Source organism: Syngnathus leptorhynchus, chromosome 2, assembly GCF_054491065.1.
Source record: "Syngnathus leptorhynchus isolate UIUO chromosome 2, UIUO_Slep, whole genome shotgun sequence".
In the NCBI taxonomy this organism is placed as follows: Eukaryota; Metazoa; Chordata; class Actinopteri; order Syngnathiformes; family Syngnathidae; genus Syngnathus; species Syngnathus leptorhynchus.
This window is the reverse complement of record NC_141196.1, coordinates 18,820,258-18,846,739: the sequence shown is the minus strand read 5'-3', so window position 1 is coordinate 18,846,739 and position 26,482 is coordinate 18,820,258. Positions and strand designations below refer to the sequence as shown.

General features: G+C 39.7%; 1 protein-coding gene and 1 long non-coding RNA gene across 2 annotated transcripts in view; one reads left to right on the top strand and one right to left on the bottom strand.

Annotated features, from left to right (window-relative positions):
- Positions 1–12,296: 12,296 nt before the first annotated feature.
- Positions 12,297–25,717, bottom strand: LOC147061142 (uncharacterized). Its single transcript, XR_015065535.1, has 3 exons — positions 25,583–25,717; positions 20,839–20,961; positions 12,297–12,404 (listed from the first exon to the last, which is right to left on the bottom strand). It is a non-coding gene; the product is annotated as an uncharacterized LOC147061142 (long non-coding RNA).
- xpnpep2 (X-prolyl aminopeptidase (aminopeptidase P) 2, membrane-bound) overlaps positions 20,824–26,482 on the top strand; it is an 11,399-nt gene continuing 5,740 nt past the window's right edge. The window contains exons 1-11 of the mRNA XM_085906162.1: positions 20,824–20,968; positions 21,363–21,424; positions 22,221–22,331; positions 22,411–22,474; positions 22,762–22,866; positions 23,849–23,935; positions 24,071–24,214; positions 24,947–25,048; positions 25,146–25,227; positions 25,537–25,741; positions 26,130–26,219. Of these exons, the coding sequence (XP_085762288.1) occupies positions 20,911–20,968; positions 21,363–21,424; positions 22,221–22,331; positions 22,411–22,474; positions 22,762–22,866; positions 23,849–23,935; positions 24,071–24,214; positions 24,947–25,048; positions 25,146–25,227; positions 25,537–25,741; positions 26,130–26,219 (1,110 nt within the window). The 5' untranslated portion in view covers positions 20,824–20,910. The remainder of the gene's footprint in view (positions 20,969–21,362; positions 21,425–22,220; positions 22,332–22,410; positions 22,475–22,761; positions 22,867–23,848; positions 23,936–24,070; positions 24,215–24,946; positions 25,049–25,145; positions 25,228–25,536; positions 25,742–26,129; positions 26,220–26,482) is intronic.

Here is a 26,482-nt window from a genome sequence, read left to right as displayed (position 1 = left end):
TTGGTAGAATGTTGATGTTCGTATGGCAGGAGTGAAATTATTTAAATGTTGGTATTGGATAAATCTTTTGACCAGACAATATAGAGATTTTGTTCATTAACTTGAACATGCTTGTTCTCCACTCTGGAGGTTTTGCATGCTGGATCTGGAGAGAAATAAAAGCTGGTGTTGGAGAGGCTAGGCTTTTTTGAGGAAGCATCATCCCCACCTGTGGACCAGGTGAGGTCTACTATGATGAGGACTCCGAGAAACGAGCTGGAACTTGAACTCTAGGGTGGTGTGCTCAGTACTCTTAAAGTCTATGGTCATCTACTTGTTCTTGGTTGGATTCAAGTCAAGATCGTTAATTTACACCATCGCTTGAGATTCCAGATTTCCTGCTTTTAGGCTGACTCGTTGTTGTCCCTGATGAGTTCTACAAGGGTAGTGTCGCCAGAATATCTGACAGTGGGTTTGATGAAGTGAAAGAGGAACCAGTCATGTGTAAAGCGGGATTAAGAAAGAAACAGCACGCATCTCTGAGGTGTCCTCATGTTCACGATGAGAATGGAGAAGATGTTCTTTCCTATCATGAAATCGTCATGGGTCTGTTGGAGAGGAAATCCAGTATCCTGGTGCACTGTGAGCTTCCGATGCCCCGGTTGCTCACCTTTGTAACCGGTTTATGGATTACAGATGTGTTAACTGCAGATTTGAAAGCCACAAAAAGCATTGAGAGCAGAGGTTCAGGTTCAGGAAGCTCGCTGTGTTTTTTATGTGTCGGGACAATGGTGATTTAAGTAGCGATAGGTTAAAGACGGTGATGAAAACCTCTGCTGGCTGTTCGGTGCATGCCTCAAGAATTGACGTGATCTTGACAGAAGGACAAGCTTTGTGTTACGGGAGGGAGCGAAGGTCCTCATCCTCCGTGAATAGTGTGGAACTACTGTATGTCTTGTTTTGGGGCAGCACGGCAAGCTGGACATCCGCCTCACAGTTCTTTGCGTTTGCATCTCAAGTTCGGGTCAATGTGTGTGTGTGGGGGGGGTGTCACCACGACAACAAGCTAGATGCTATTCTCGTTCTAAGCAGAAGCTGTTATTTCAAGGTCAAATGACTGAATATTGTTTTAAATTACAAAACAAAATGTAATTGACTTTTATTTGTTTGCTTTTTAACTTTTCCCATGAAAAGTTACTTAAGACAGACGGGACGAAGAGCAGGGTGAGTGTTTTGGTCACACTGGCGAGTTAGCACAAGCGGCGGATCGTTTTCTATTTGTCTTTGTTAGGCAAACAACAAAGGAATGTTATAAGATCAGTGGGGTCTCATCACTCAACCTTTTTTATGAGAGGACCCCACAAAGGGGGCGAATCACTCTTCCTTGCTGTCTCTGCTGTCACCCTCAGGAAAGGCCGGCATGCCGTAAATCACCTTGGCAGCTCTGTGCTTACAAGCAGCCAGTGTCATTTTATAGGCTTTTTTTGTGCATGCTGCTCCGTAACCATGAGGCTTCTGAAAATCATAGCACTTTAAATGTTGAGGCTTGGCGTAGGGGATCGATGGGGAGACGAAAACACAGCCCGTGGTTATTGAGGGGTATCTGTTCAGCCTTTTTCCAGTGGCTGTACCTTGCCGAATCCATCTAATATTTTTCGAATGGAAAGTAGAGGCTTTTTTTTGTAGATCTCGTTGTACTCTGAAAGAAATGTTTTATATGCAATGTTGGAGTTTCTATGAGGACCCATTGGCAAGTGTTCTTACTGGTCTGTTTTCATCATTCTTTGTCCTTGACCTGGGCACCCTTCCATCATTGTTACTCTGTTTTTATTCATAAACTGGAAAAAAAGACTTCCATGACCGCCATCGCTTCCGTCACTCTGTCAATTGATCATTCTGCACCCGACAAAAAAAAAAAAAAAAAGACAGGCCAAGAAATGTAAAACCTTGTTTGAAATGGTGGAGTATGTTGTCTCTCCATTTTTTTTGGTCCTTAGCATCAGTCCCCTCCAGCTGCAGAGTCACACTCACCAAGCGACATGTTGGCATCAGTGTGCTCACTCTGGTCCAGTCATTCAATGCTTCCAATGTGCTGGTTAAGAAGCTGGCGTTAGTACTCATTCAACTAATATCACTATCAAATCTATCACAAGCAATTGATGGCCTCCCCGATCCTGCATCTTTTATGATTTTATGAAATGACTATGATTATAAAATGTACCTACAATCGAACATGAACTTTCACCTTCCCCCTCTCCTCTTCTCTTCGTCTTCTTCTAATTTTTCTTCTTTTCTGCTGTGTTCACAACCAGATAAAGTTATTGGAAAAAAAACACTCATACATCAGCAACCCGCAGTTAGTGAAGTCACTCTCACTCCTGTGTTTTTGCTCACGACACACTCGAGACAAAGGAGCATGTTTCCGTTTCCGTCAGTCGTCAGTCAAATGGACATCTGTCACTGAGAGGTTAGTCAGCACTTGACCCGGGTAAGGAGAATTACATGGACGGACGAAAAAACACTTCTGTCGTCCGCCCTCAGTTTGTCCTGTTTTTACACTTTCTCGTCCCTTGTCCTTGGTCCGGAATGCCCACATCTGAGTAGTAGTAGATTAGAAGTAGTCATTTTAGTGGAAGAAGATTAAATTAAATAAAACTCGAGACTAACATCAGAAGCACCTTAACCTCCAAATGGTGGTCTCCAAATTCAAGTGCTTGGTGATAGTGAACTCTACTCACGCTACATGAGCAGCAATTTGGCAAATGTGAACAATACATGAAAATAAACTCAAGGTGATATTCAAGCTGTTCAGTGCTTCTTTCAGTCAAGGTTTATTTCCAAATTAAACATAAAACAAACAACAATTAGACACGCCGTGGATGTGTTTCCATGCATATATCTCTGCACAAACGTAAAAAAAATGGCGCCTCGTAAACTCTAGAAAAAGAGAGTGAGCAGGATTATTTCTCCCTGATGCCCTCTCGTTTGAAGAAAAAGGTGTTGATTGACAGCTCAGCTCCCAGACCCGACCGACTCAGCCAGGGTTCAACGGGGATGCCTGGCTAATGAGCTCCACCGCAGGGATTATAATCAGGCGGGGAATATTAGCGCTCTCGTGTGTCACTCAAGACAAGGGCAAACGTGTCATTTCAAAGTGAGCTTTCCCTGCTTCCGACTGGCTGGTTTAACACCGAGTCATGTCATAGGGGCCCACAGTTTCTGTTTGGCCATTGTTTTTACACAACAGCAGTGTTTTGGCTATTTCTGAAGATGTAAATACATTAGCATCATCCAATTGCAGACTGGAAAACATAGATTTCCAAGTCTCTAATCAGGCCACAAAACGTTACTAGATTTGTTGCTGGTTTCTTCTCTCTGCTGGTCACTTTGTTTACAAAATATACAAATTATCTCCTGTCATCTTTCTGCCTGCAAAACATGGCTCATCTTTAACCTCCTAACAATCATTCAGAGAAAAGGTGTGAGCATCCGGCTGAGGGTGATTTTTTTTTTTTGCTACGATTAATCGCCTTCACATTTGACCCACGCCAACCTCGCCAGCATTCAACCCCTCCCCATCCTGCTCGAAGCTGTTTAAAGAGCTAAACAGAGCGAGAGATGAGAGATTGAAAGAAAAACAGTTTGAAAAAAGTGCACAAGCTCTCAAGGGCCCGGTGACATATGGAAGCCATCACAGGTCTGGGTGGACCCCCATCTGTGTCGCCAGTCCCCACGCAGGATGGGAATAAGCCCCTCTCTGTGGATTTGTCTCAAGAGGGGCCTCAATCCTTTGAGATTTCATGTATCGTGGTTATATAGGGCACGACTGGCCACCACAGGTTAGATGCAGAGCAGAAAACAGGTGCCTGGCAACATGGTTAGGTTTCTCACATATTTTAGTCTGTGACTGAAATATCCTCACGCAAGCAGAGTGTAACAGAGCGTAAATGCGACACATTCCATGGTTGTGAAACTTAAGAGGATTGTAGCAAATGTGCATTTCCTTTTCCTTGCACCCCCAAAGACCCATTTGTGTGTGAATGAGGTTAGTGACTTCGCTCTCAAATGACAACTTTAAAATCAATGTTATGCTAGATTGTCTTGTCAAAAACTACAAAATCCACTTCAACATTTATTAGAAAAGTTATGGAGAGTAGTACACTGGGGTCAAATTTAAGGCATTCAATTGACCCTTTTAGACTTTGTCAAAAATGTAGCATTATATTTGGGGGACGTGGCTTAGCTGGAGCCAAAAAGATCAGTATACTAGCTTAATGGTGAGCCCTTTAGCCAACAATTATTACTTTAACAAAGTTTGTACAAAAGCCTCTACCATCAAATGTGAAGTGCATATCTTCCAGGGTGATCTCATCTTAATTTACATGTTTATGTTGCTAAATTAGCGCAAAGGAATGGATTATAAGTGTTATTTTAGGCATGCGAGCAGTGTAGCAAGGTGTGATGCATGAGTCTCCTGACCCACATTCGTTGGTTCACGCTTCATTTTTCACTTCACTGCCAATCTGTTCAGGAAGTTCAACGAATGTGCTGTTTTCTTTGTCTGAAGAGTAAATTGAAGAAATACCCCCCCCCCCCCTTTAATCAGGAGTACTAAGTGTAGAGTTGATACATTTCACATGAGCGTGTTTTTTCCTGACTGGCATATGTTTTTGTTTGTGAAGGATTTAACACGTTTTCATTGTCTAAAGTGGAGGTGTCTTTATCTGTCAGAGAGGATTATTTTGCATACGCAAGCACAAAAGAAAAACCACTAGTGCACGCACACGTTGATATTATGGTTCAAGGAGACCCCAGGGCAAAAGGGGGCTTCAAGATCTTTCAACAAGTGACAACTCACATACTACACTAGAATCTTAACCCAGAATCTTGCATTGCATTGTAGCCAAAGGTACAATTCTGCTGGATTAATGAGCCTAATATATGCTTGTTGTTGTGCAAACCAAAGTTAGTTGCCATGACTACTGTTGCGTTAACAAAGTTATTAGGGGCTATTTCGTCCTCGTGCGCTGCCGGCATGTAGACCGTGTTCTGCTCACATTCATCTTTTAACACAGCCGTTTACTTGCTTACAATTTTGGTAGCTTTCTGATTAAGTAAACGTCACATTTGAACAGTGAAGCAGCCAACTCGGAGTGTATTTTCGAATAAATTTTGGGGAAGATGAGCTCTATGGAGCATTCGGAAATACGCACTGCTTCACTTCTACCATTTGGAGCGTTGTTGAAATGTGCCAATCGGTTATTTAGAGTGCACCAAAATAGGGTGCAGTAAGGATGGAAACAGTTCAAGCAGAAGAAGCAATTAGAAGAAGAATTAGCAAGAAAACCCGTAGAATAGCCAGGTAAAATTGCAACAGATGAATTTATGGTCACGAATGATCCCCCACAATACAATGAAGCCGCAATAATTATACTGTGAGGTAATAAACAGTCCTTTATATTACCGTATTGCAAACATTACATAAATACTCTAAAACATTACATTTACATCTAACAATTAGAAATGTATTTTATCAAAATATTTCCTCATAAATCATCAGAAATTGAGTTACAAATTCTTAATTAATAAGAGCAGAGCAAATTAAATGAAATTACATATTGTCACTTTCCCAAAATAGTCACTTTTGTCAGGAAACAGGAACTAAATTAACTGAATAATGGTTATATTATATTTATGAATGATTTAATTCAGGTTGAATGAACCTCTGAATGTAAGATGTCAACAATTTTAGCAGACTGTCAAATGTTTAGGACATTTGAGGGGGGGGGTAAATATGATTGCCCATTATTTTAAGGTCATTTATTATTTTAAAATTACATTTAAGCATGAGCTATGACCTTTTCTCATTTTCAACATTCGAGAATGACCTGCTCATACGTCCGTTTAAAAAAATCCACTGTATCCAATGAGCAGAAAAGTTACCAACCCAAGGATGGTGCGTGACAACGAGGCCTCTTACAGGAAGTGTACTTGTCACTCTCGCTGTCAATTTATCTCCGTTTCGCTAACTGGAATCAAGCACTTATCATCATCAGGAAGTCCTTTTGCAGGAGATATCCCATGTTTGTTTGTGACTTTGCGTTTACATGTTCGCATTTCCTCACAGCACTGCTTCCTGGCTAAATTTGGCGGTGTCACGTGCAGACTCGAGGGTGACGCAGCATGCGGCGCTATACAGTAATAGAGTCATCCATCAATTGGCCCTATTAGGTCACTTTGACAAGCCAGCTGAGGCTGCTGCAGTAGCTCACCAGCCAGACACCAGGTCGACGTTTGCGGGTTCAGAATTTGAGAATTGCGTTAACCCCGAAAGCGCATTGTATAGAAAGTATTGGTTTTTTGGAAAGGCATGTTTGTAGGCAGCCGAAGGGAAGGGTTCCTTTGTTAAATCAGTCATCAAGATTAACCAGCCCATTTTCTTATTATCTAAGTAACACCTTTAAATTGGTCATGGAAATCCATCAAATCACTAGCGCGAAGGTTTACGCGCGAGTTATTTAGCTTCATATATCCCATTTTAAATACTACTTGAAAATGTATTTATGACCAAAAAAAATTGAGGTCCATGACCAAACCGCATTAGACAGAAAGTCGCGTAGGATCATAGAGCGTAAAATCGAGATCAAGTTGTATATACATAATGATGTACCTGGACCACCACCTGCTGTTTTGCTGGTTCATTCAAATGTCTTCTGCTTTTTTTTCTTTCATGAGCCGCTGAGGCTCAGACAAGGTAATTATGTGCCAATTTCAGAACTCCAGCCCATCTTAACTCAATCACCGTGACAATATTTTGAATGTGCTTAGCATTTTCTGTCTGTCCAGCGTGTGACTCTAATATGTTCCCTTTTGTGATAACAGCCCTATGTTCTCTGAAGCACAAATGTGTCCTTCCCAAAGTCTCTTTTCACCAATTTAATTGCGGTTTTGCTTAACTTCATTGTCTAATGGGAAAAGCGTTACGAGCTGATGACTTTGATATCGTTCGCTTGAATGCCTCAAATTCTTTTGAGTTTTTTTTCATCCTGTGGCTTGCAATTGTATTGATTTATCATGGAAGTCCTTCTGTAAAAAGCTTGGTGTAGCACACCATTGTTCAGCTTCTCTCTCTGAGTGCTGTTCAGATTCCATTCAGACGAGTGTATCTGCTTCATCTGAAACGTGAACAGTCATCTTCCTGCATTCCAATGCTTTTGTTTGCAGCCGTAAGGGGGAAGGAAATTTGTGTGTCTTCCACTGACTTTACATCCTTGGAAAGTCCGTCACCGCACACACCTCACACCTGCTGCTGTCGGATTCTCTGTGGGTGAAGTGTTGATGTCGGATGTGCCACCTGGAAATAATGCGGGTGGCTCGAGGCCTTGAAGGCTGCGCAGCGTGCGTCGAGGAAACGGCCGAGAACTTGAGCGACGCATCCACATCCATTAGGGCAGCCAAGAATGCGGCCATTGTTTGTCTTTTTCAACTCTCCCTTTGCTCATATTGCGCACCTGCAGACCTAATATATTCAAAGACTGTTTTGTTGAGTGTTGGGGGCAAAGGCTAGTCGGTTGTTATTTTGTTATTTGCAAGCACCAGCACCTATGTTGTTTTGATAAACAAGATATACGTTAACTGAATGAAGGATCTTCATTTGGTTAGCTTTGTCTAATAGAAAAGTGCGCTTTTCCGTCATCTTGTAGCCCCTATTGGCAATTACAGTGATACATTGACCCAATTTAGAAATCTTTGAACAGACCATAACTCAACTATTTATTTATACTTGGCAGATAGGAATGTTGGATCATCCAACGTGGATGCCACCTTGTTCCAGACCGATACCAGTATGAGTCTCAACATTTGAGTTGTTACTGATCGCAAGTACCGATACCACTACTTTAGCCGCCTAAAATTCCACTTCATGTAATGATTTTTTTTAAAAAGCCTAACGTGATAATTTTGCTTAAAATTACATAAAATCCCTTGCAATTTTCTATATACTTGTTCATCAAATGCCTATTGTGTAGCACAAAATGAAATGAATTGAAATGAATTCATTCTTTTATTCATCATCTAATCATCTAATCTAATCATCGCTAATCCTCACGAGGGTCGCAGGTGTGCTGGAGCCTGTCCCAGCAGTCTTTGGGCGGTTAGCAGGATACATCCTGAACTGATCGCCAGCCAACCGCACATAGACAGACATACAACCATTTACACTCACACCTAGGGGAAATTTGGAGTGCTCAATTGGCCTACCATGCATGATTTTAGAATGTGGAAACCGGAGTACCCTTAGGAAACCCACACAGGCATGGGGAGAACATGGAATCTGCACACAGGAAGGCTGGAGTCGGGATCGAACCCACAACCTCAGCACTGTACTAACCAGTGCTGTCTCAAAGTTAAAGACAGACAGACAGACAGACAGACAGAGTTAGTGATACATTGATAGATACATGAATAGATACATCAATAGACACTGCGTCTCCTTTTATGAAATATGAATCTATTGTTTTAATTGTAATTTCAGAGGTCCTTTGTTTTAACGTGTCTTTCCATCACATTCAAGCTAATAATTTCTCAACGTGAGCAGGTAGCGCAAAGGTTACGTGTACAACTCAAATATTTCCCATGCTGATGTGCAGTAGCTCAGCGTGTCGTCCAATTCTTGCTGTTTCATCACTTTGTCCTGCTTTTCCCTTTTATTTCATAGTGATCTCTCACTGCAACCCAAAAAAAAGTAACCGCAGGTACCCCAGCCTCCATCCAAGGAACACTGATGAATTCATGAATTTTGGTTGTTCTGCTTGCCTCTAAGGATGACAATGAATGGCTGGATAGGCTTGTAAAATTAAACTCACCTGCAAGTCTACAAAAATGAATTAAAAAAAAAAATATATATATATATATATATATATATATATATATATATATATATATATATATATATATATATATATATATATATATATATATATATATATATATATATATATATATATATATATATATATATATATATATATATATATATCCTTCCTGCAATGTGCTTTGAACAAATAAAGGTAGTTCACACCTCTTTGTTATTGTTCATGAGCTTCTCCATTGTGTCGTATTATTACGCTTCATACCTGTGCACCAAACACTGAGCACTTCATTAAAAATATATTTTGTGAAATTTATTTCCACTTGAACAGCTTCACTACCTTCATACTAAAACTAGAAGTTACCATAAACCTCTGTTAATTTCCTATAAATTCTTGTTACAAACTAAATTTCCCATGGAAAGACCCCACAATGATCCACACAAGAGAATCGGCATTAAATGTTAGCAATAAAAAAAAAAGAAAAAGAAAATAATGCTTGAGACGTGAGACTTTTTGAACGCGAATAGTAATGGCTTTACCATGACTTAGATTCCGAAATGCATATGGATAACCTCTGCAACTTTTCTATATGCAGCCAACAAATCTGTCATGTATAATTATAAACACATTTATATGACGGTCCAGCTACATTTCAACATATCTTGAAACAAGCCATTCCTTTCTTTGTTTCTTTTTGGCATTACATGCAATCATAGTATGTTTGGCCTGTCAACGCTTGACAGATGCGGGGCGCTTAAATTGTTTTTAAATATTAGATTAAGGCGCACTGAAAGATATACAGTGTCTCAAGTATAATAAAATAATGTCCAAAAAATAGCAATAATCTAAAGAAAGTGTCGCTAACAGGCAGACTGGATGACAGCTTCACTTTGGAAGAGTCTCAAGCTTTGTTCCTCATCTTGAAATTTGAGCCTAGAAGATGTAATATGAGCGGAATTTGCCATAAATCCTTTTTATCTACAAATTGAAGTGACATGATTTAGCACATTAATGTGCTCTATATACAATTGTGGCTTTTTTTAAACTGCATATAATATCTGCCAGATCCTTGTGTGGGTTTTTTTCTTGTAAAATCAAGGAGGATTGCCGTTAATTTAGATCAGTGTGAGCTTACACGGCCACCTTATAAAATTGGGCTTATTTTTGATAAGTTTGACAGAGAATGTTATAATATCCATAGAAATGTTTTCATCTTTGTCCTATTCTAATCAATGCTATATCGTTAGCATTTTCTTTGCATATTCTGTATTTTATTTAGGTGGAATAATGTTGATGTAAGTGTGCTATAGCAATATACGGTGGAATACGTTTAGATAGACTTTAAAAACTTGAATACCGCCAATATTCGGATTTTAAAATGATTATTGATTGCATGTAAACAATCTCTGTGACGATATATAGTAAATGTATTTATGGTTAGTGAAATTGAGAAACACTATTAAAAAAAGTAGGCCAGGTATGGTTTGTGAAATCCCGTAAAAACAATTATGTTTTATTTTTTTAAGAAAACAATTATCCTCCACTTCCAATAAAATACTGCCAAAAACAGTCATTTTCATGTTGAGCAGAATCATCGGACTGCTGAAAGTAAGTAACTAACAAACCAATCAGTAAAAAATGTATTTTTAAAATCAGGTTACTTTTTTGAGGTACTTGATGTAAAAACTGAGGAATCTCAGTTTTAGCGACATAGGCCACTTAATGCTTTGATCAGGAGAGAAGACAAACGCTGAAATTGCACCCAATTCCTAGTAATATGTGGGTAAGCTTTACTTTCTCATGTTTAGCAGTTATGATGGCTTCATCAACAAAGAACATTTAAGAAGTGGGAGCACTGCTAAGTATTTCCCCTGATGTTTTAAACCTGGAACCATATCTGAGTCGTCAAAGCAGCTCATGGATTTAACGTCTTGCCTGACAAGGACTTCGGACTCAGTTTCACTGTGTTCCGGCTTTTGGCTTAACCTCCCTCTGACCGGTGTGTTCTAATGGCCCAAGCTGACTGGTCGCCTTTGACATATACTGCTCCCCTTGTCATAAGGTGAACGGTTTATAAGTGTCAGAGGCAAAGAGGAGTTTGCTTCTACAAGTTAGAGGTGACTACCCTTTTTTCTTCACTGGGTTGTTTTGAAAGGCCAGAAGGTCAAGTTAGGCACTAATCCTCCTCTCATTCTCCTGAATGTGCGCATAACACTTGCAATCCTAAACCAAACAAAGCGCCCCTTGCATCTTCACCAATTGGGAATCCGTGTTAGAATGTTCTTCTTGATTTGTCTATTCAACCAAACACAAGTTGCAACTTTTCGTCTGAGTGCAAAGCTGTTCAAGGAGGACTTGAACTTTGGTTTTTAAGAGGCCTGTGTTCACTTAGGAACGGAAGTTCCACTAGGGGAAAGTTGAACGGATGGCTTTTAAATTTGGCTGTATAAATCTTCTGTGTAGATTAAGCAATGTAAAAATGTTTTTGATGCAAAACAGTGTGCCAAAAGAGTTGAGAGGATTGCAGCATTTATTCATATTTCAAATAAAGAGGACGATAACACGTACTTATTGGGTTTACGAAATAATTCAAAACAACATCTAGTAAGATTTCATGTGTATGGCCTCGCAGTGGACTCGCAATAACAAGTACCTTATTCCCGAAATGCTGGTTCCGATGACTTCACATACATCATCTGATCCGATAATTTCCCATGCCCACTCGAAGGAGCGAACGAATTACCACCCACTTTGGTGCACACCTCTAGTATATATACTGTATGTATAAATATATATTGGCATAACTCATAAGAAACTCCTTCTAGCTGATGAAAATGATCTGGCAGACAGCAGTTGCTTCTGGGGATTTCTACATCACTTTTTTTCCCCCTCATTTCACCTAAAAAATATTTATTCTTTGCAAGTTGAGAAATGATTGAATTTCTTGGACCAATCAAGCGTTGGGATTGAAGCCATGTTGTATCTTTTCAAGCCCAGGAGAGTGTGTGTGTGTGTTTGTGTGTGTGTGTGTGTGTGTGTGTGTGTGTGTGTGTGTGTGTGTGTGTGCGTGTGTGTGCGTGCGTGCGTGCGTACGTGCGTGTGTGTGTGTGTGTGTGTGTGTTGTGTGAATGTATGTGTGTGAAGTGCAATAAGTGGAACCACGGTGAAGGTCAGTGGACACAAAGCATTCCTACACACACACACATTTCCTCATTCTATTGTAGTGAATTCCTCGGTATAATCAATGATACCAGTTTTCGATATATCATTGTACAAACAAGCGGCGACAATGTCAGATTCCCTCAGACACACACCCAAGCATACACATATGCACGCAAGAAAACCAAATGAGAAAACCTTATGATAACTTAGGAAACAACACAGCGTGAGCTTTTGGTGTGTGTCCCAGGTCCCTGAAGACACACTCCTAAGCCAGGTGCCTTTCCTGTTTACTGACCTCCTTATTTGGATATTTTCTTTGGGTCCCTCCAGTCAACAACTTCCTGCGTACCACACCGCTCTTTTCTGGTCATGAAAGGAAGTCGGACGAACTCCCTGGACAAAGCATTGTTTGAGAGTTGAGCTCATTTCAGGTTTTGCCTATTTCTGGACTCAGTTGAAGTATATTGTACTATATGTATACAAACAATCCAGTGCCTAATGGTTTCCTTTACATTTTCATTCATTTGGGACCATCGCTGTGCATGACGGTATGCAAGATTTGGTTTGGCTTTTGGTAACTTGAATCCAGCAAACATTTCAGAAGAAACTGATTTAGCAAGGAGTGTATAGGAGATGATTGCATTTCATTTCATGATCTTTTTCCTGCATTTCAGCCTGCAAGTAGTCCACAGCGCTAATGCTATGTGCTCTCAACATGTTATCAGAAGCACCGTAAAACCCCAGACTGCAAAATCCCACACAAATAGGCACTCCGCATCTGTTTTTAACTCACACAATAGCAAAGCTGCTTTCATTCTAACTCAAGACAAACACTTTGATAACTTGATAGCGGAAGATTACTCTATCTTGCGTAGAACTGATCTGCTCACTTTAACTTACACTCACTCCAGAATTTATCAAGCCTCCAGACACCTCTGTCCACCATGTTCTCCGCTGATACCTCAAGCCACCAGATTCCCTCAGCCCTTTGGAATTCAAAGGAGTGCGACAAGTCACTCTGGCGTGGTGAGTGTCCCAAGCACCATAACATTGGAACAAGAGTGTTACCTCACAGCCAGGAGGCCCACTGTGCACATTATTGGGCTTTGGTCCAAACATGATCATAACCCCCAATGACTGAAAGACCTTATAATTAACATGAGAGATTATGTTGGTAGTGGTGGCAAATATATTTTTCAGATATTTCAGATTCAGATATAGGCCAAATGTGGACATCTCAGAGACCCCATCATTGCAACCCAGACTTCATCCTCACCCGTGTGGGAGAATAAATGTTTTTTTCCAACCCAATAGACTCTGGTCAAAATCTGTGTCGTTACTCCTTAAAGTTTCACAACTGATGTCAAAAGTGGAATGCTTGGGGGACTCTTGGGACGGGTAACAACTCTGTGATAGACAGCAAAGATGAAGCAGCTTTGTGACATGATGGGCAAGTTTTTCAACCCAGTAGAATCTGTTTCGAATCAAGGCTGTTACTCCTTAAAGTTGTGGGATGATCATTGTTAGAAATGGAATGGTTTGCCATTTGAGACCATGTTCTTAGTATATAAGCCGCAATGGACTATAAACCGCAGGTGTTTTAATGTTTAATTTCCTTATGTAAGAAAATATGCACAAATCATACAAGATCATAAAAATTGTGAAAATCCATAGATAAGCCGCACTAGACCATAAAATGAGGGGTTCAAAACTTGTGCAAGAAAGAGCGGCTTATAGTACAGTGATTAGGGGCGTACTATGAAGCAAGATCAATGGCTCAACGAGCTGTTTTGGATCTTCAGTGTTACGAAGATGGCTCTATTTTAACCTGGCTAGATCCCCATGGCAATTTATGATCAACTCATAACCTGGTTGAGAGCAAGTTATGTTCTAAAGTTCAAATTAAATTGGCTGTAAAAGTTCTCCAAATCTCAATTGAAATGGCTGCACCATTTGTGGTGGACCTGGGATGCAATTAAGGATCATAAGAGAATTGCAAGAGAGAGGGAGAATCTTCTGCAATCGCACTTACTTTTCCCAATTATCAGATGAGGGAATGAGGATCAAACAATAATGCCACAAAGAGACCCTGGGCATTACATCTCTTTGCCACGGCGACCTATATCCATTCAGTCGATGAAGCTGAACGTCTGAACAAAACCATTGTTGCTTTTTTTGTCAGTGCATTGATATTCCTTCCAGGTATAGCGTCTAGTTTTTTTTTCCATGTCTTCTGCGTCCAGCCCTGCTCTCTGTAAAGACTTTTACATGTCATGTCTACTTCTGGGTCCAAATCCTGCTCCACACGTGACATAATGATGCTTCAAATTCCCTCTTTTATGTGAGCATGCAAGATAAGAGCCTGGGTTAACAAAGCAAGTTGGTACCATTCATCTATAATAGCGGTTTTAAGCTTTGTCAATCATGGAAAGAAAGCTTGGTTTTGTTGATCTTCCTTTATAGGTGTTCAACCCAATAGACTTGGCTTCTAATCTCCTCAGAGGTTCATCAAACCTGATGCCTTGAGTGGGATGAAGGACACAAAAGAAATGTTTTCAAATACGCTAAAGAAAAAAGCTTTTCCACTAAAGTAATATACTTTTGGATGCATCCTTTAAAAGTACAGTCTGCCCTCCACATTAGAGCTAATCTTGTTTCACAAGACAGTCATCTGATGATGCAGTGGACCACTGTACTATCCTAGAATGTTTTCTCTGGACTTGATCCAACATTTTATCATTGAGGCCTTTTAGGTTGTTTCTGCGGTTTCAAGGCTGTTTGAGAAGTTCAAATCCAACACTTAATTTTTTATTTCACATATTTCTACACTAATTGCTCTGTAAGCAAAAGCAAAGATATCCACATGCCGATCAATTTGCTATTCTCCTTGAAAGTTTTTGTTTTATTTTGTGTTGTGTTTTGGAGAGGGAAAGCATGTAATGATCATCGAGAGGCGCATAACAATACTGCAAAATTTGGAGAATTTCTTCAATTCCTCCCATCGCCTCAAAACTTCCTTCAGTTATTGAATGCAGGCTTTGAGGGATTGCAGACTCATTTGTTCCCCAAAGGCCTTCATGCCGGTGTTTTACAGTAAAATGTGATATGGCTGAATTAATCCTGCTGATTGGAGTTTGGCCCAGTAAGCAATTTGTGTCGGAGTGTGTGAACGCATGCTGATGCAGTATGCGCACACATCTGTTTCAGTGGCAACGCTGAATTAGGGGAACCACCGCAGTTAATGGATCTGCATGTATTTTGTATTTAATACAGACTTGTAATTCATCACAGCAGCTCTCTACACTAAGTTTCAGGGGTAGCACAGAGGCATATGGACGCTGTATGGTTTGGTGAATTTCTCTCATAATTAATTTCCTAATTTCCTAGAGAGTGTCTGCGCTCCTCCTGTTTTCTCCCTGTCGCTTCTCTGCTGCATGACGCAGTGATCCCTGTTCCCCAAGTTGCCATGGAGACAGCATAGATGGTGTGATGGTCTAAGCAAGCTTTTTTAGTTTTGATTAATCTATATAATTATCAAATTTATAAGATAGGATGATCACAAATACTTGAATAATGATCAAATTTAAAAGGTAATGATTATATTTGGTAGACAGGTAAGCCTACATACTTGAAAATGATGATGTCTGCATTGAGTACTGGTAAAAGCAGCTCCCACCAAATAACTGCATTCCAAACCATACTGTAAAGTGGACTAAGTGCGTGTCCAGGGTAAAAGTCTTGCATCCATCTCTACCGACAGCTCCCAACCTTGCAGTAATCTTAGTCAATGTCCCTATCTGTGCTGTCATCATCCCACACATGCGTGACCTGCCACCCGCATCAAAGCTCTTACACTCATTCGTCCTCGCAGTCACACTCAAGACTCCATCATCGACTACCGGCCGCAATCAATGTTGGCCACATTCCCACTTTCAAGTCGATTATGTATCTCGCCCAGCCTAATATCACACTGGCCCTCATTTATCTTCCTCTGATGGAATGAGAGAAAAAAAATACCAGAATCTCACTTTGTTTGGTCTAAATTTACTCAAGCAAGATCAGATCATGGGTGTTTCTACCCCCCTTCTTGTAATTGCATTAAAATGTGCAAAATAATGAAAATGATCTTGACTGGCCAAGAGCTCACCCTTGAACTTTTGACCCCTGGATCAGACCATCATCATTCCTAAACTTTCGTCAAGCAAATCGCAAGTCCTAAAATTGCCAACTTGTCATGTGACTTGAGTTCCCCACAATTCCATGAAAAAAAAAAAAACCTCCTGTATTCCCAGTGACACTATTTCACATTATGTTTCATGTAACACATTACCAGAAGGGGTGTTAACACTACAAACTACAGATCTTCCACAATGTGTATCAGCTTTTCACAAACTGATGTTTGCGAGTGAGCGACCCCTCACTGTTTACTCAGCCGTGCGCTATCTAGGAAGGTCAGCAAAGCTTTGATACCAGTGTCCCATCTGCTATAAATTAACTCTTAGTGCACATTTATGAACTTTCGCCTTTTTTTTTCAAGAGGGTCAGCTTGAGCGCTCATATTTTTTAAAAATCTAATAGTCTAATCTGACTCCTTTTTCTTCAGCGTGTCCATGTTGGTTCCTTGGTGCCTTTCCTTCCCCTCTGACTGAGCTCTGACTCATGCACTCTTCTACCCCGTTGCCACGGCTACCGTTTATTAATATTGATCTTTAACTTTGTGCCTCATCACACAATTGCACAGTGTGCGTGTGACACTGCCTCTCACACACACGCACACAAAATCCCCCACCACCACCACACATGCATGCAGGCGCACTTACATAAGGCTCAGGGTCCAACTGAGCTGATCATGAGGTTTGATTTTGAAGCAATTTTTTGTGGCTGTTGGAGTAGAAATTACTTTGGCAACAGTGATCCCTTGTGGTGACATAGAGAGAAGCAGCTTCAGTGCCAACTAGCATATTTAGTGCAATCAAATCATTCTGAGAATATTTGCAAATGATTATTATAATGTTAGGAGGAATAGTAATCGTGATAGTTGTTTCTAATTTGGACCCATCCATTATTTGAGGTGCTTATCCTCACAAAGGTTGCTGGGGTGCTGGAGCGACAACTGTCTTTGAGCAGTAGGTGGCGTACACCCTGAACATGTACCCAGCCAATTGCAGGGCAAACAGACAAACAGATGAACAAGCATTCACACACACACACACAATCACACCTATGGACAATCACTATTTATTACATTGCTGTGAAGGGGGAGGGTATAAAATCACGCTCGTAATAATACAATCGTCAAGTCAAGGTCATCAAAATCATCATTGCAATAATAAAAATCATTATGATGAATGGTAATAAGTTAATAGAATTATTTGAAGGATTTTGACCTCAAGATATGTATTAAGAATTGTATACCCTTTCAAAGTTTGTAAACAATGTAATACGGGTGCGACTTAGCTGAAGACAAAAACATCCAGTGCGATCGTTTGAAAACATGCATGTTTCAACACTGTGATTGTAGGACAAAAAACAAAAAAGTCATTTGTGTGAATATGAGATTAAATTTACTCTCCACGACCATAAATAGACTTTCTCCTAATCGCATTCAACTACAGCAATCGGCAATTTCTCTGACTGGCAGAGGCTGGGATGCAATAGAAATTCAATTTATATTTTTTGGGAGGTGGTTTTGGTAAGCAAACACACAAGACAACATTTTTCTAACCCTGGCTTCAGTTCAATTATTTCCAGCATCTGTTTGTTTTACCTCCAGTCAACCTCGTAAATCGTAACGACATTGTGACATAGGCAATGAAGGGTTGTATGATGTATGATATATATATATATATATATATATATATATATATATATATATATATATATATATATATATATATATATATATATATATATATATATATATATATATATATATATATATATATATATATATATATATGCATATATGGTGAGGACACAAGTGGATATAGAGTATAAAATAGTACTAATAATATGCAGTCCATAAAATAATCTGTAATAAATTTGAGTCCACCAATTCAAATAAAACCACAAAATGAAACAAGAATGACTAGAATAGAACTTTTTTGTTTCTATCTCAGGAACAATGAAAACGGTTTAAACGTCTATCCTCCTTCATTGTGTTATCAGTGGATTATGCTCACTAAACAAACTGGATGGGATGAAAGCATATTATCTCTCTGAGATGCAACCCCAGTATAAGCAATGGCTTAATACCTACCAGCTTGATGCTAAGAAACCTACTCGGTAGTGAGTTTATTGGTCAACTGAGGAAGCGCACGCATCTTTTGTTTGCTTATTTTATTGTACCGTCTTTACTATTGGAGCTAATAATCATCCTGGTTATAGCACGTATTCATTTGTTCAAAGTTCATAGTGCTCAGTCATAAAATCTGAATAGTCCAGCAGGGTCGGTTCTAGGATTTTGCTGGCCCTTAAAAGAGATTTTGTGTGACCCCAAAACACTTACAGCACAGTTGCCAAATCATGCACACTACTCTTAACTAAATGATGATGAACACATGCACTCAAACTACTTAACACTAGCTTCTTTCATCAATGGATTATTGCTTCTGTCTAGCAATGTATCAATTTGTGGGGGGGGGGGGGGGGCTGTTGAATTAGATTTTTATGATAATTAAAACTGAAGGTTGATTGCAAAACTGCAGCCAGGTTTTTTTTTTCTAGCGTGTCAATTTAAATTCTCTACATCTTACCAGATAAGCAAAATTGCACTGACTAGCTGTAGCAAACCTTGCCAGTTTATTACAATTAGATCAACTACATCTACAGGAAAAATTGTTTGTGCAGTCATAACTGAGTCAGTGCAATGAGAGGGGTGTGCAGCTACCAACAGGTTAGTACTATTCATAACTGGCAACAGAAAGACGGCATTTTCGGAATCATGAGCATGAGTGATGGCTTTTTTCTCATCCTTGTAACCATTGGGATAGTTTAATTTAGTGTTATGGTGTTATTGTAAATAGCTTATAACTATTTAATTGCAAAGTTTTATTTATTTATTTATTTATTTATGTATTTATTTATTTATTTATTAATAAACAGTTAAAAACAGCCATCAAAACTAACTCAACCACAATTGGGTTCTCCAGTGCTGTGTTCAGAGGACAAACATAACAGTTGTATATTTGCAGGTCTGAGTTAAATTCTGATGATAATCATCATGGATTTATAGCACTTTGCTGTTTTGCGACAGAAGTGGAAAGGCAGATGTTATTTTAAATAAACCTAAATTAACAAATAATACCGATGATAATGATGATTTACTCAGGGTTTAACTCATCAAGTCATATTAACTCATTTGAATGTCAGGTGATGTTTAGTTTAGGCATAAATACTGTACAATATTATCCATACTTCATAACGGGCCAACTGTATTATAACAAATCAGAAGAATTCATTAATTCATGAGAGAAATTAGAGTAATTTATTAAATTATTATAAAATAGCATCTGTCTCATTATTGTGTCAACAATAATCGTTCGGAGCTTTTTTGTACCACCACCTACAGCATATTGGTTGGCCTCGATTGACCCACCGGAGAGGTTTCATTTCCCAAAACCACAAATTTCCTTGTAATATTATTGTAAATTATAGCGTGTGTTAATATTTGGTGTTGTGGGATTAAACTTGTACTGATTTTTCTCTCTGGGTAATGACGAACAAATGCAACATCAATTCTTGATCAAAGCTTTCCAGAGTAACACTGCTGATATTCCTTCACTTTTTATTCACCAGCCTAAGGCCCTTCTTGCCTCCAAAACATGGAATGATTTCTTCCAACAAATGTGCGTTCTAACTCTTTTTGTAAACTGGACACAGCTGCCTTCACTTCCTGTTATGATTTACAGTATGTGTACCCTCGCTTGCCAACTTGAGCCCCCATCTACAAACTCCACCAAGTGTATGCGTGTTCATAATAGGACATGTGTTCTTATTCAAGTCTAAATGTGTCATCTGTCTCAAAGCATCATAGCTGCAATGAGATGACACGAAACACACTTGTTCATATGTGAACTCTTTTCCCAAAACCTGAATATCTATTTTGATGATTCAGTTCAAAACATAACATGTCATCAAGCATCATTGCTGAATTCCCAATGATGTGACATGAATTCATGCACATTCACATATATATTCAAAATACCGAAAGTCCATTTTGATTTGAAATTTATTCACACAACTATGCAAATTTTACATTTAAGTTTATCCTGTTAAGGCAAATCTGTGGCTCAGTCCATTTTGATTTGAAATTTATTCACACAACCGTGCAAATTTTACATTTAAGTTTATCCTGTTAAGGCAAATCTGTGGCTCAGTCTGAGCATGTACAACAGAGGCTGAATATTAATGTACTTTATAATTATTGTTTTTTTCTTGTGGATAATAAAAGTAATTCACCAATCCTATACTGTATGTTCATAGAGAGTATAAAACTCCTGATCATTTGTGACATTGAAAAAAACCACTTGGATTGAAGTCAAGCAACTTTATGAATTTAAGACGGCACGAGGGTGGCATCAGACATTTTATTACAATATTTTTAGAACAGAAAGCAATAAAAAGAAAAGAATGCACCAAGATCACATGATAAGTGTCAGGGGACAGCTGAGTTTACCCAGCGGGAGGAAGAGGAGAAGGAAGGGATGTGGATGAGATAAGGAGAGGAGTGAGAGAGAGAGAGAGAGAGAGAGAGAGAGAGAGAGAGAGAGAGAGAGAGAGAGAGAGAGAGAGAGAGAGAGTAGGGGGGAGTAGGAACATTTCTTACCGCCAATCCACATTGACTGAGCGCTCAACGGTGCACCTGCTCCAGTCCCACTTCAGCCCACGCAGCGTGTGGATGTGCTTCTGGGGCAAGATGCACTCCATGTTGGCCCTTCTTCTGTTGGTCCTGCCAGGTATTTGAAATTTGAGAAATCTAAAAGTTCTTTGTCTTCGTTAATATGATTCTGCTTGTTACCTCACATTCAAGACACAATGAGAGAGCTGTTATTGAGTCTGAAAGTTCAATGTGTGTTTTATATTATGCTCAGTTTACAGTAAAGAAAGCTCATCCTGCAAAGTCAAATTCATTGTCTGCTCTCCAATACCATTTCAGTGCATATAAATGAATTCACAAAAGTACTTTATTGAATTAGACTACACATTGTGATTTATTGGCTCACTACTGCTTTGATTGTCTAAGAGGTTCTGCCAGTTTTCATGTTCAAGGAGAAGCCAACTTAGTACTAAAAAAAAAAAACTGCTGACAGAACGCTTTGTGTCACTTTTCAAGGTCTCTTCTCATTTCAGGAAACGTCAGCGGTGTCGCATTGTTCGAGGCCACCGAGAGGAACTGTTCCCTGTCACCACCGGTGAGCTCTACACGACACAAATGACTTCATTTTTTTTTCATATTACAAAAGCTCATTTATTCAATTTTTTCAATACTTTTAATGTTTTTAATGAATAAATAAAATAGATTTTAATTATATTTTAGAATACTTTTAGCGTATATATTTTTTGAATGACGTGTATGTTGCGAGAGCTGTGTTTCATTCCCACACATGCATGATGGACATTTTCGGGCCATAAAAGTAAAGCTCAGAATGACAATTTAATTTCCTAAATAAATCTGTAATTTCTTATATGCATGTTTTTTTTTTATTATTATTTTTTAAACATTTTCTGCAAGTTTTTGAATCAGTATTTTTAAAGAACTACTTTTGCTCATTTTTGCAGTAACTTGGCATTTGTTCAAAGTACAGCTAAAGACAGATCGATTGATTACATTTTCATAACTTGAAAATTGTTGAAATGGCAGCATAGTGAAAGAGTGTTTACCGTATCTGCCTGACAATTCATCATGGGTCGAAATCTGGGCTCTATCCTTCCTGTTTTTAAGATATATTCCTAGATAAGAAAACTATTTCTATTTCAAATGTTCATAAACTAAAGATTTTTTTAATCTTAACCTTTAAGTCAATACACGCTCAGAAAGTACTATTGTTGTGACACATAGCTTTGGTTGCTGCACACAGTTAATGATTACAATGAGAGATACAGGAAAGGATGAGTCAGCAGTTATTCATGTTATCAAATCTGTCTTTCACTGCATGTGTGCGCGTGTGTGTGTGTGTGCATGCATGTGTGTTTGTGCGTGCACATCAGTTCCTCCCCAGCACAGCTGTGAACAGCAGTCTCCGGTTGCAGGAGTTGCGAGAACGAATGCTCCTCTCCAGCATCTCAGCCTACATTATCCCAGGCACGGATGCCCACCTGGTACTGAAGCTGTCACTCATCTTAAAATACATTTCCTGTTCCCATATGTGTGATCATTAACGGTAATTCTGTGTGTCAGAGTGAATACATCGCACCACGTGATGCAAGGCTGGCATTCATGACGGGCTTTACGGGCTCCACAGGTAACATTTTCCTACTTTTCTTTTTCTTCCTCCTTCCAGTGACTCAACATCCCACATGTGAGCTGCTTTTATCCTCCCCCTCACTCAATTAAAAAGGATAGTTCACTCAGTATTAATTATCCCACATTTATCCTTCCATATGGAATAGTCAGATAAAAGATGGCAACAGTGAAGTCGCACTTTATTAGATTACTTTAACTTTCCCGTTGTCTTTTCTTGCATACATTAGCCGAGGACTGTGGTGCATTCACAGCCATGTGTAATTTAATGCTCCCGCCTGGCTACAGGCACAGCCGTGGTCACGCCGGGCAAAGCGGCGCTGTGGACGGACAGCCGCTACTGGGTCCAAGCGGAAAGACAGATGGACTGCAATTGGGAGCTGCAAAAAGATGGTAGGCCTGACCGCAATGTCGCTGGAAGATCTTTGACCTGCAATTGAGATCAAGCTGCACTTTAAACAGGTGCCAAATGTTGGCTCCACTGTGTCGGATTTAGCAGACCAGCCCCGGAACATTACTGAGACCAAGCTGCATTCATTCAAAATATGCAGCAAACGTTTGTCATCATGCAGTTTGGCAAATTGGTGGGAAAAATTGAGGCGGCTTAGTTATCTTTTGGTTCTGCTTAGCTTCATGCAGCACAGGTTGTCTTGTCCCTGTCGGGCAGTGATTCTAAAGCAGTGTGCTGTGGCACATTAGTCTGTCGTGAGAGATCATCGGGATTTTTTTTTTCAATATTCCTTGGCTTAATAACGGTTGAAAAAGACTGCTGTAGGGGACAGTAAAATATGTACACACCCTGAAGCAGCTGCTCAGTGTCAGCCAGGGTTGCTTTGCTAGTGTCTCATGACTTTGAAGGCATTTTGGAGCAAAATGTGTCGTTCTTTGTATCAGCCGCAGGTTGTGGGTCCTCCAACTGAATAATGCTAGTATTGTGTTTGTTGTTTTACTGTTAGTGGTCATGAAATCAAGCAATGACTAATTATGAAAGCCCCAATCCAAGTTGCTTCAGTGTTAAATCAATTTAGTGTTCAATGGTCCCAGCATTGCCCAAAGGTACTCAAATCCTCAAATAATTGACACCCCTCTTCATAGTTTCCTATAGATGCCACAAGACGTTGGCAAGTTGCTATTTTTCTATTCGATTTTTCTATGGCCTTTCAAAATGAACACAGTTCATTGAGACCTGAGCATGAAATATTTGTGAGAAGCTAATTGAGAAATTCTAAAAGAACAACCCTTTCAAAAAAATGATACTTTTGAGAATCAATGTCGTGTTGTAAGTCGGCAACTATTATGAATTGGACCTTGAAATCGATTGAGAAGCGATGTGGATCAGTAATAACGATGCCATGTCATCTGTGTCATTTCACAGTGTCCATAAGCAGCATAGCGGAGTGGCTCATCTCAGAGGTACCGCATGGCGGCAACATCGGCTTTGATCCATTCCTCTTCTCTCTCAGTGAGTCTCTATCACCGCTCCCATCAGTCTTCGTTAACAACTCCGGAGGCCGCAGACGCCGCATTGACACACAGACAGCTCCCGCATGATTGATTGGCTCCAGAGTGCTTAATCATCTGCCATTCCCTCCATTAGAAACACAGGAAGCCTACGGAATGAGTCTGGAGTCGAGCAATCGGAGCCTCAAGTCGATGCCTGGCAACCTGGTGGACCAAGTGTGGAAAGACAGACCTCCCATCTCGCCTGAAAGCCTCATACGCCTGCCAGACAGAGTCATACGTGCGTGCCTTTTCCTTCCTGTTCCTGGGTGTTGATAAATACCTGCATTGATGCGGCCTCACCATTAACAGCTTGGTGATGTTTTTATGGTTGACAGATTGAATGCTAACTTTGGGGGAATGGAGAAGGAAGGAAGTTATTCTGTCATCCATTGGCCTCATTGGCTCATTAGCCTTTAAGGTCACACAGTAGGCGAATGGAACAAATAGAGAGCATCATAAATCTAATATTTGTGCATGCATTTGACAGCATGTCTGGATAAGGACACTTAATCTGAGATGTGAAACGTCGTTGCTGGGATTTTAATGCCTCCTGTGTAAATTTACACATAATATCACAGAAACATCATGCAGTTAAAGCCAACTTTGCAATTTATATTCTTTGTCATCAGGTGTAAAATTATCTAAGTAAAGGCAGGAGCTGCTTAATGGTTTCCCTAATGGAGGTTCATACCAGGACCAAGCCCTGTCGTGGTAGAGAAAAAGAAATATCCTAATTAATATTAATAGCAGGACATGTACAAGGATTGTGTGACAATCCATTCAATGTAGAGGTGGGATTACGCCAAAGATCAGATCTTTTTTGTTAATAATTATGAAGGCTTGTATTTGTTTATACTATATGTGCCTTGCGGTATTTGTTGCTGAGATAGGCTCTAACTCAAGAGGATGGACGCAAGATAAAAGTGTTATACATGCACATTTTAATGACATAAATGAATGTCATCCACAGAAAGACCTTGGCAAATGAAAGTGGAGCAAATCCGAAATCACATGACGGAGAATCCTTATGAGCCCACCGCTCTCCTGCTGTCAGCGCTCGATGAGACAGCATGTAAGTCACTTTAAAACCAACGGCATCTTCATTCCATTACTTACACACAACAAACTTTTTTATATCCGTGATGTGTACTGTATTTGTCATTTTCAAGGGCTGTTCAATATGCGTGGCAATGACATCCCTTACAACCCTTTTTTCTACTCATACACGCTGTTGACCATGGATGAGATCTGGTACATTTTCTCTTGATCCCGTTCAGACGCCAGCAAGGATATAATTCAGGATTACCTAATTGTCTCATCATTTCCTGAAAAGTGCTAACTCGTACTATCATACTGGAATGCTAAGATATAATAACTTGAAACACAGATTTATTATTAGGAAACATTTTTGTTCAATATTCTCAAATCTGCATTTTAGCAGTGTCTCTGGAAGCATTTCCATTGCCTGTGAGGTCATCCTGAATGATATCTCTTCTGGCCCCTCATGTGTAAGCATGTGATTGCTTTGTTGGGCATCTTTCCTCACGACATGTCTATCAGGCTCTTTTTGCACAGAGAAAGGGTGACAGAAGAGCTGAGGACGTACCTGAACGCCTCATGCAGCGGGCCGTTCTGTGTGCAGCTGAAAAGCTACGACACCATCTTGGATCACCTCAAGGAGTACGTGAGCAGCCGGCCGGACGTCAAAGTATGGATCGGCACCGAGTACACCAATTATGCGCTTTATGAGATCATAAAAACAGAGGTATGATACTCATAGTCTGTTCATTTGCATTTGTGATGACCATTATACATAATATACGAAATGAAAAAAAGTATTTGGACACCTGGGGAAACAATCTGAAGAGACGCTTGAATGTGTCTGTTGAAATTGCACCTGAGAGGGTAGCAGGTTTGCACATTTGTCTCGCAGATTCTGGTTTTGAATTTGGGTACCAACAGAAAGCGCTCACAATAAGTGAAATGCTCTCACACATCAACCCATCCCCCCGTTGTCCAAAATGTCTTGTCAGGCTGAAGAATTAAGATTCTGGCACCAGACTAATCTGACTAATGCATTTTTATGTCCCAAAGCTTTTGTCTTATATACTTCCATTTTTCTTAATGCATTTTTACTGACTTTCATCCTGTAGGACAAAGTCATGAGCACCTCCTATTCTCCTGTACTGACCACCAAAGCTGTGAAAGATGACACTGAGCAGCGCATCTTGAGGGATGCTCACGTATGTCATCCACGCACGCCAACGCATGACTAATTTACTGTTATTATTAATACTGCTAGTAGGAGGAGGACTATTAGTAGTACTATTTATCTTTATTAATACTCAGCGGGATAGGGTGCAGGCTGACCTGCAATTTGCAAAATGTTTAATTGCGTGTTTAATTGACACCCATATACAGTAAATGCTTATACATTTGTTTTTTTAAACAAAATTGAGTGAAAAAGTAAATGCTTACATTTGTTTTTAAACAAATGTTTTGAGGA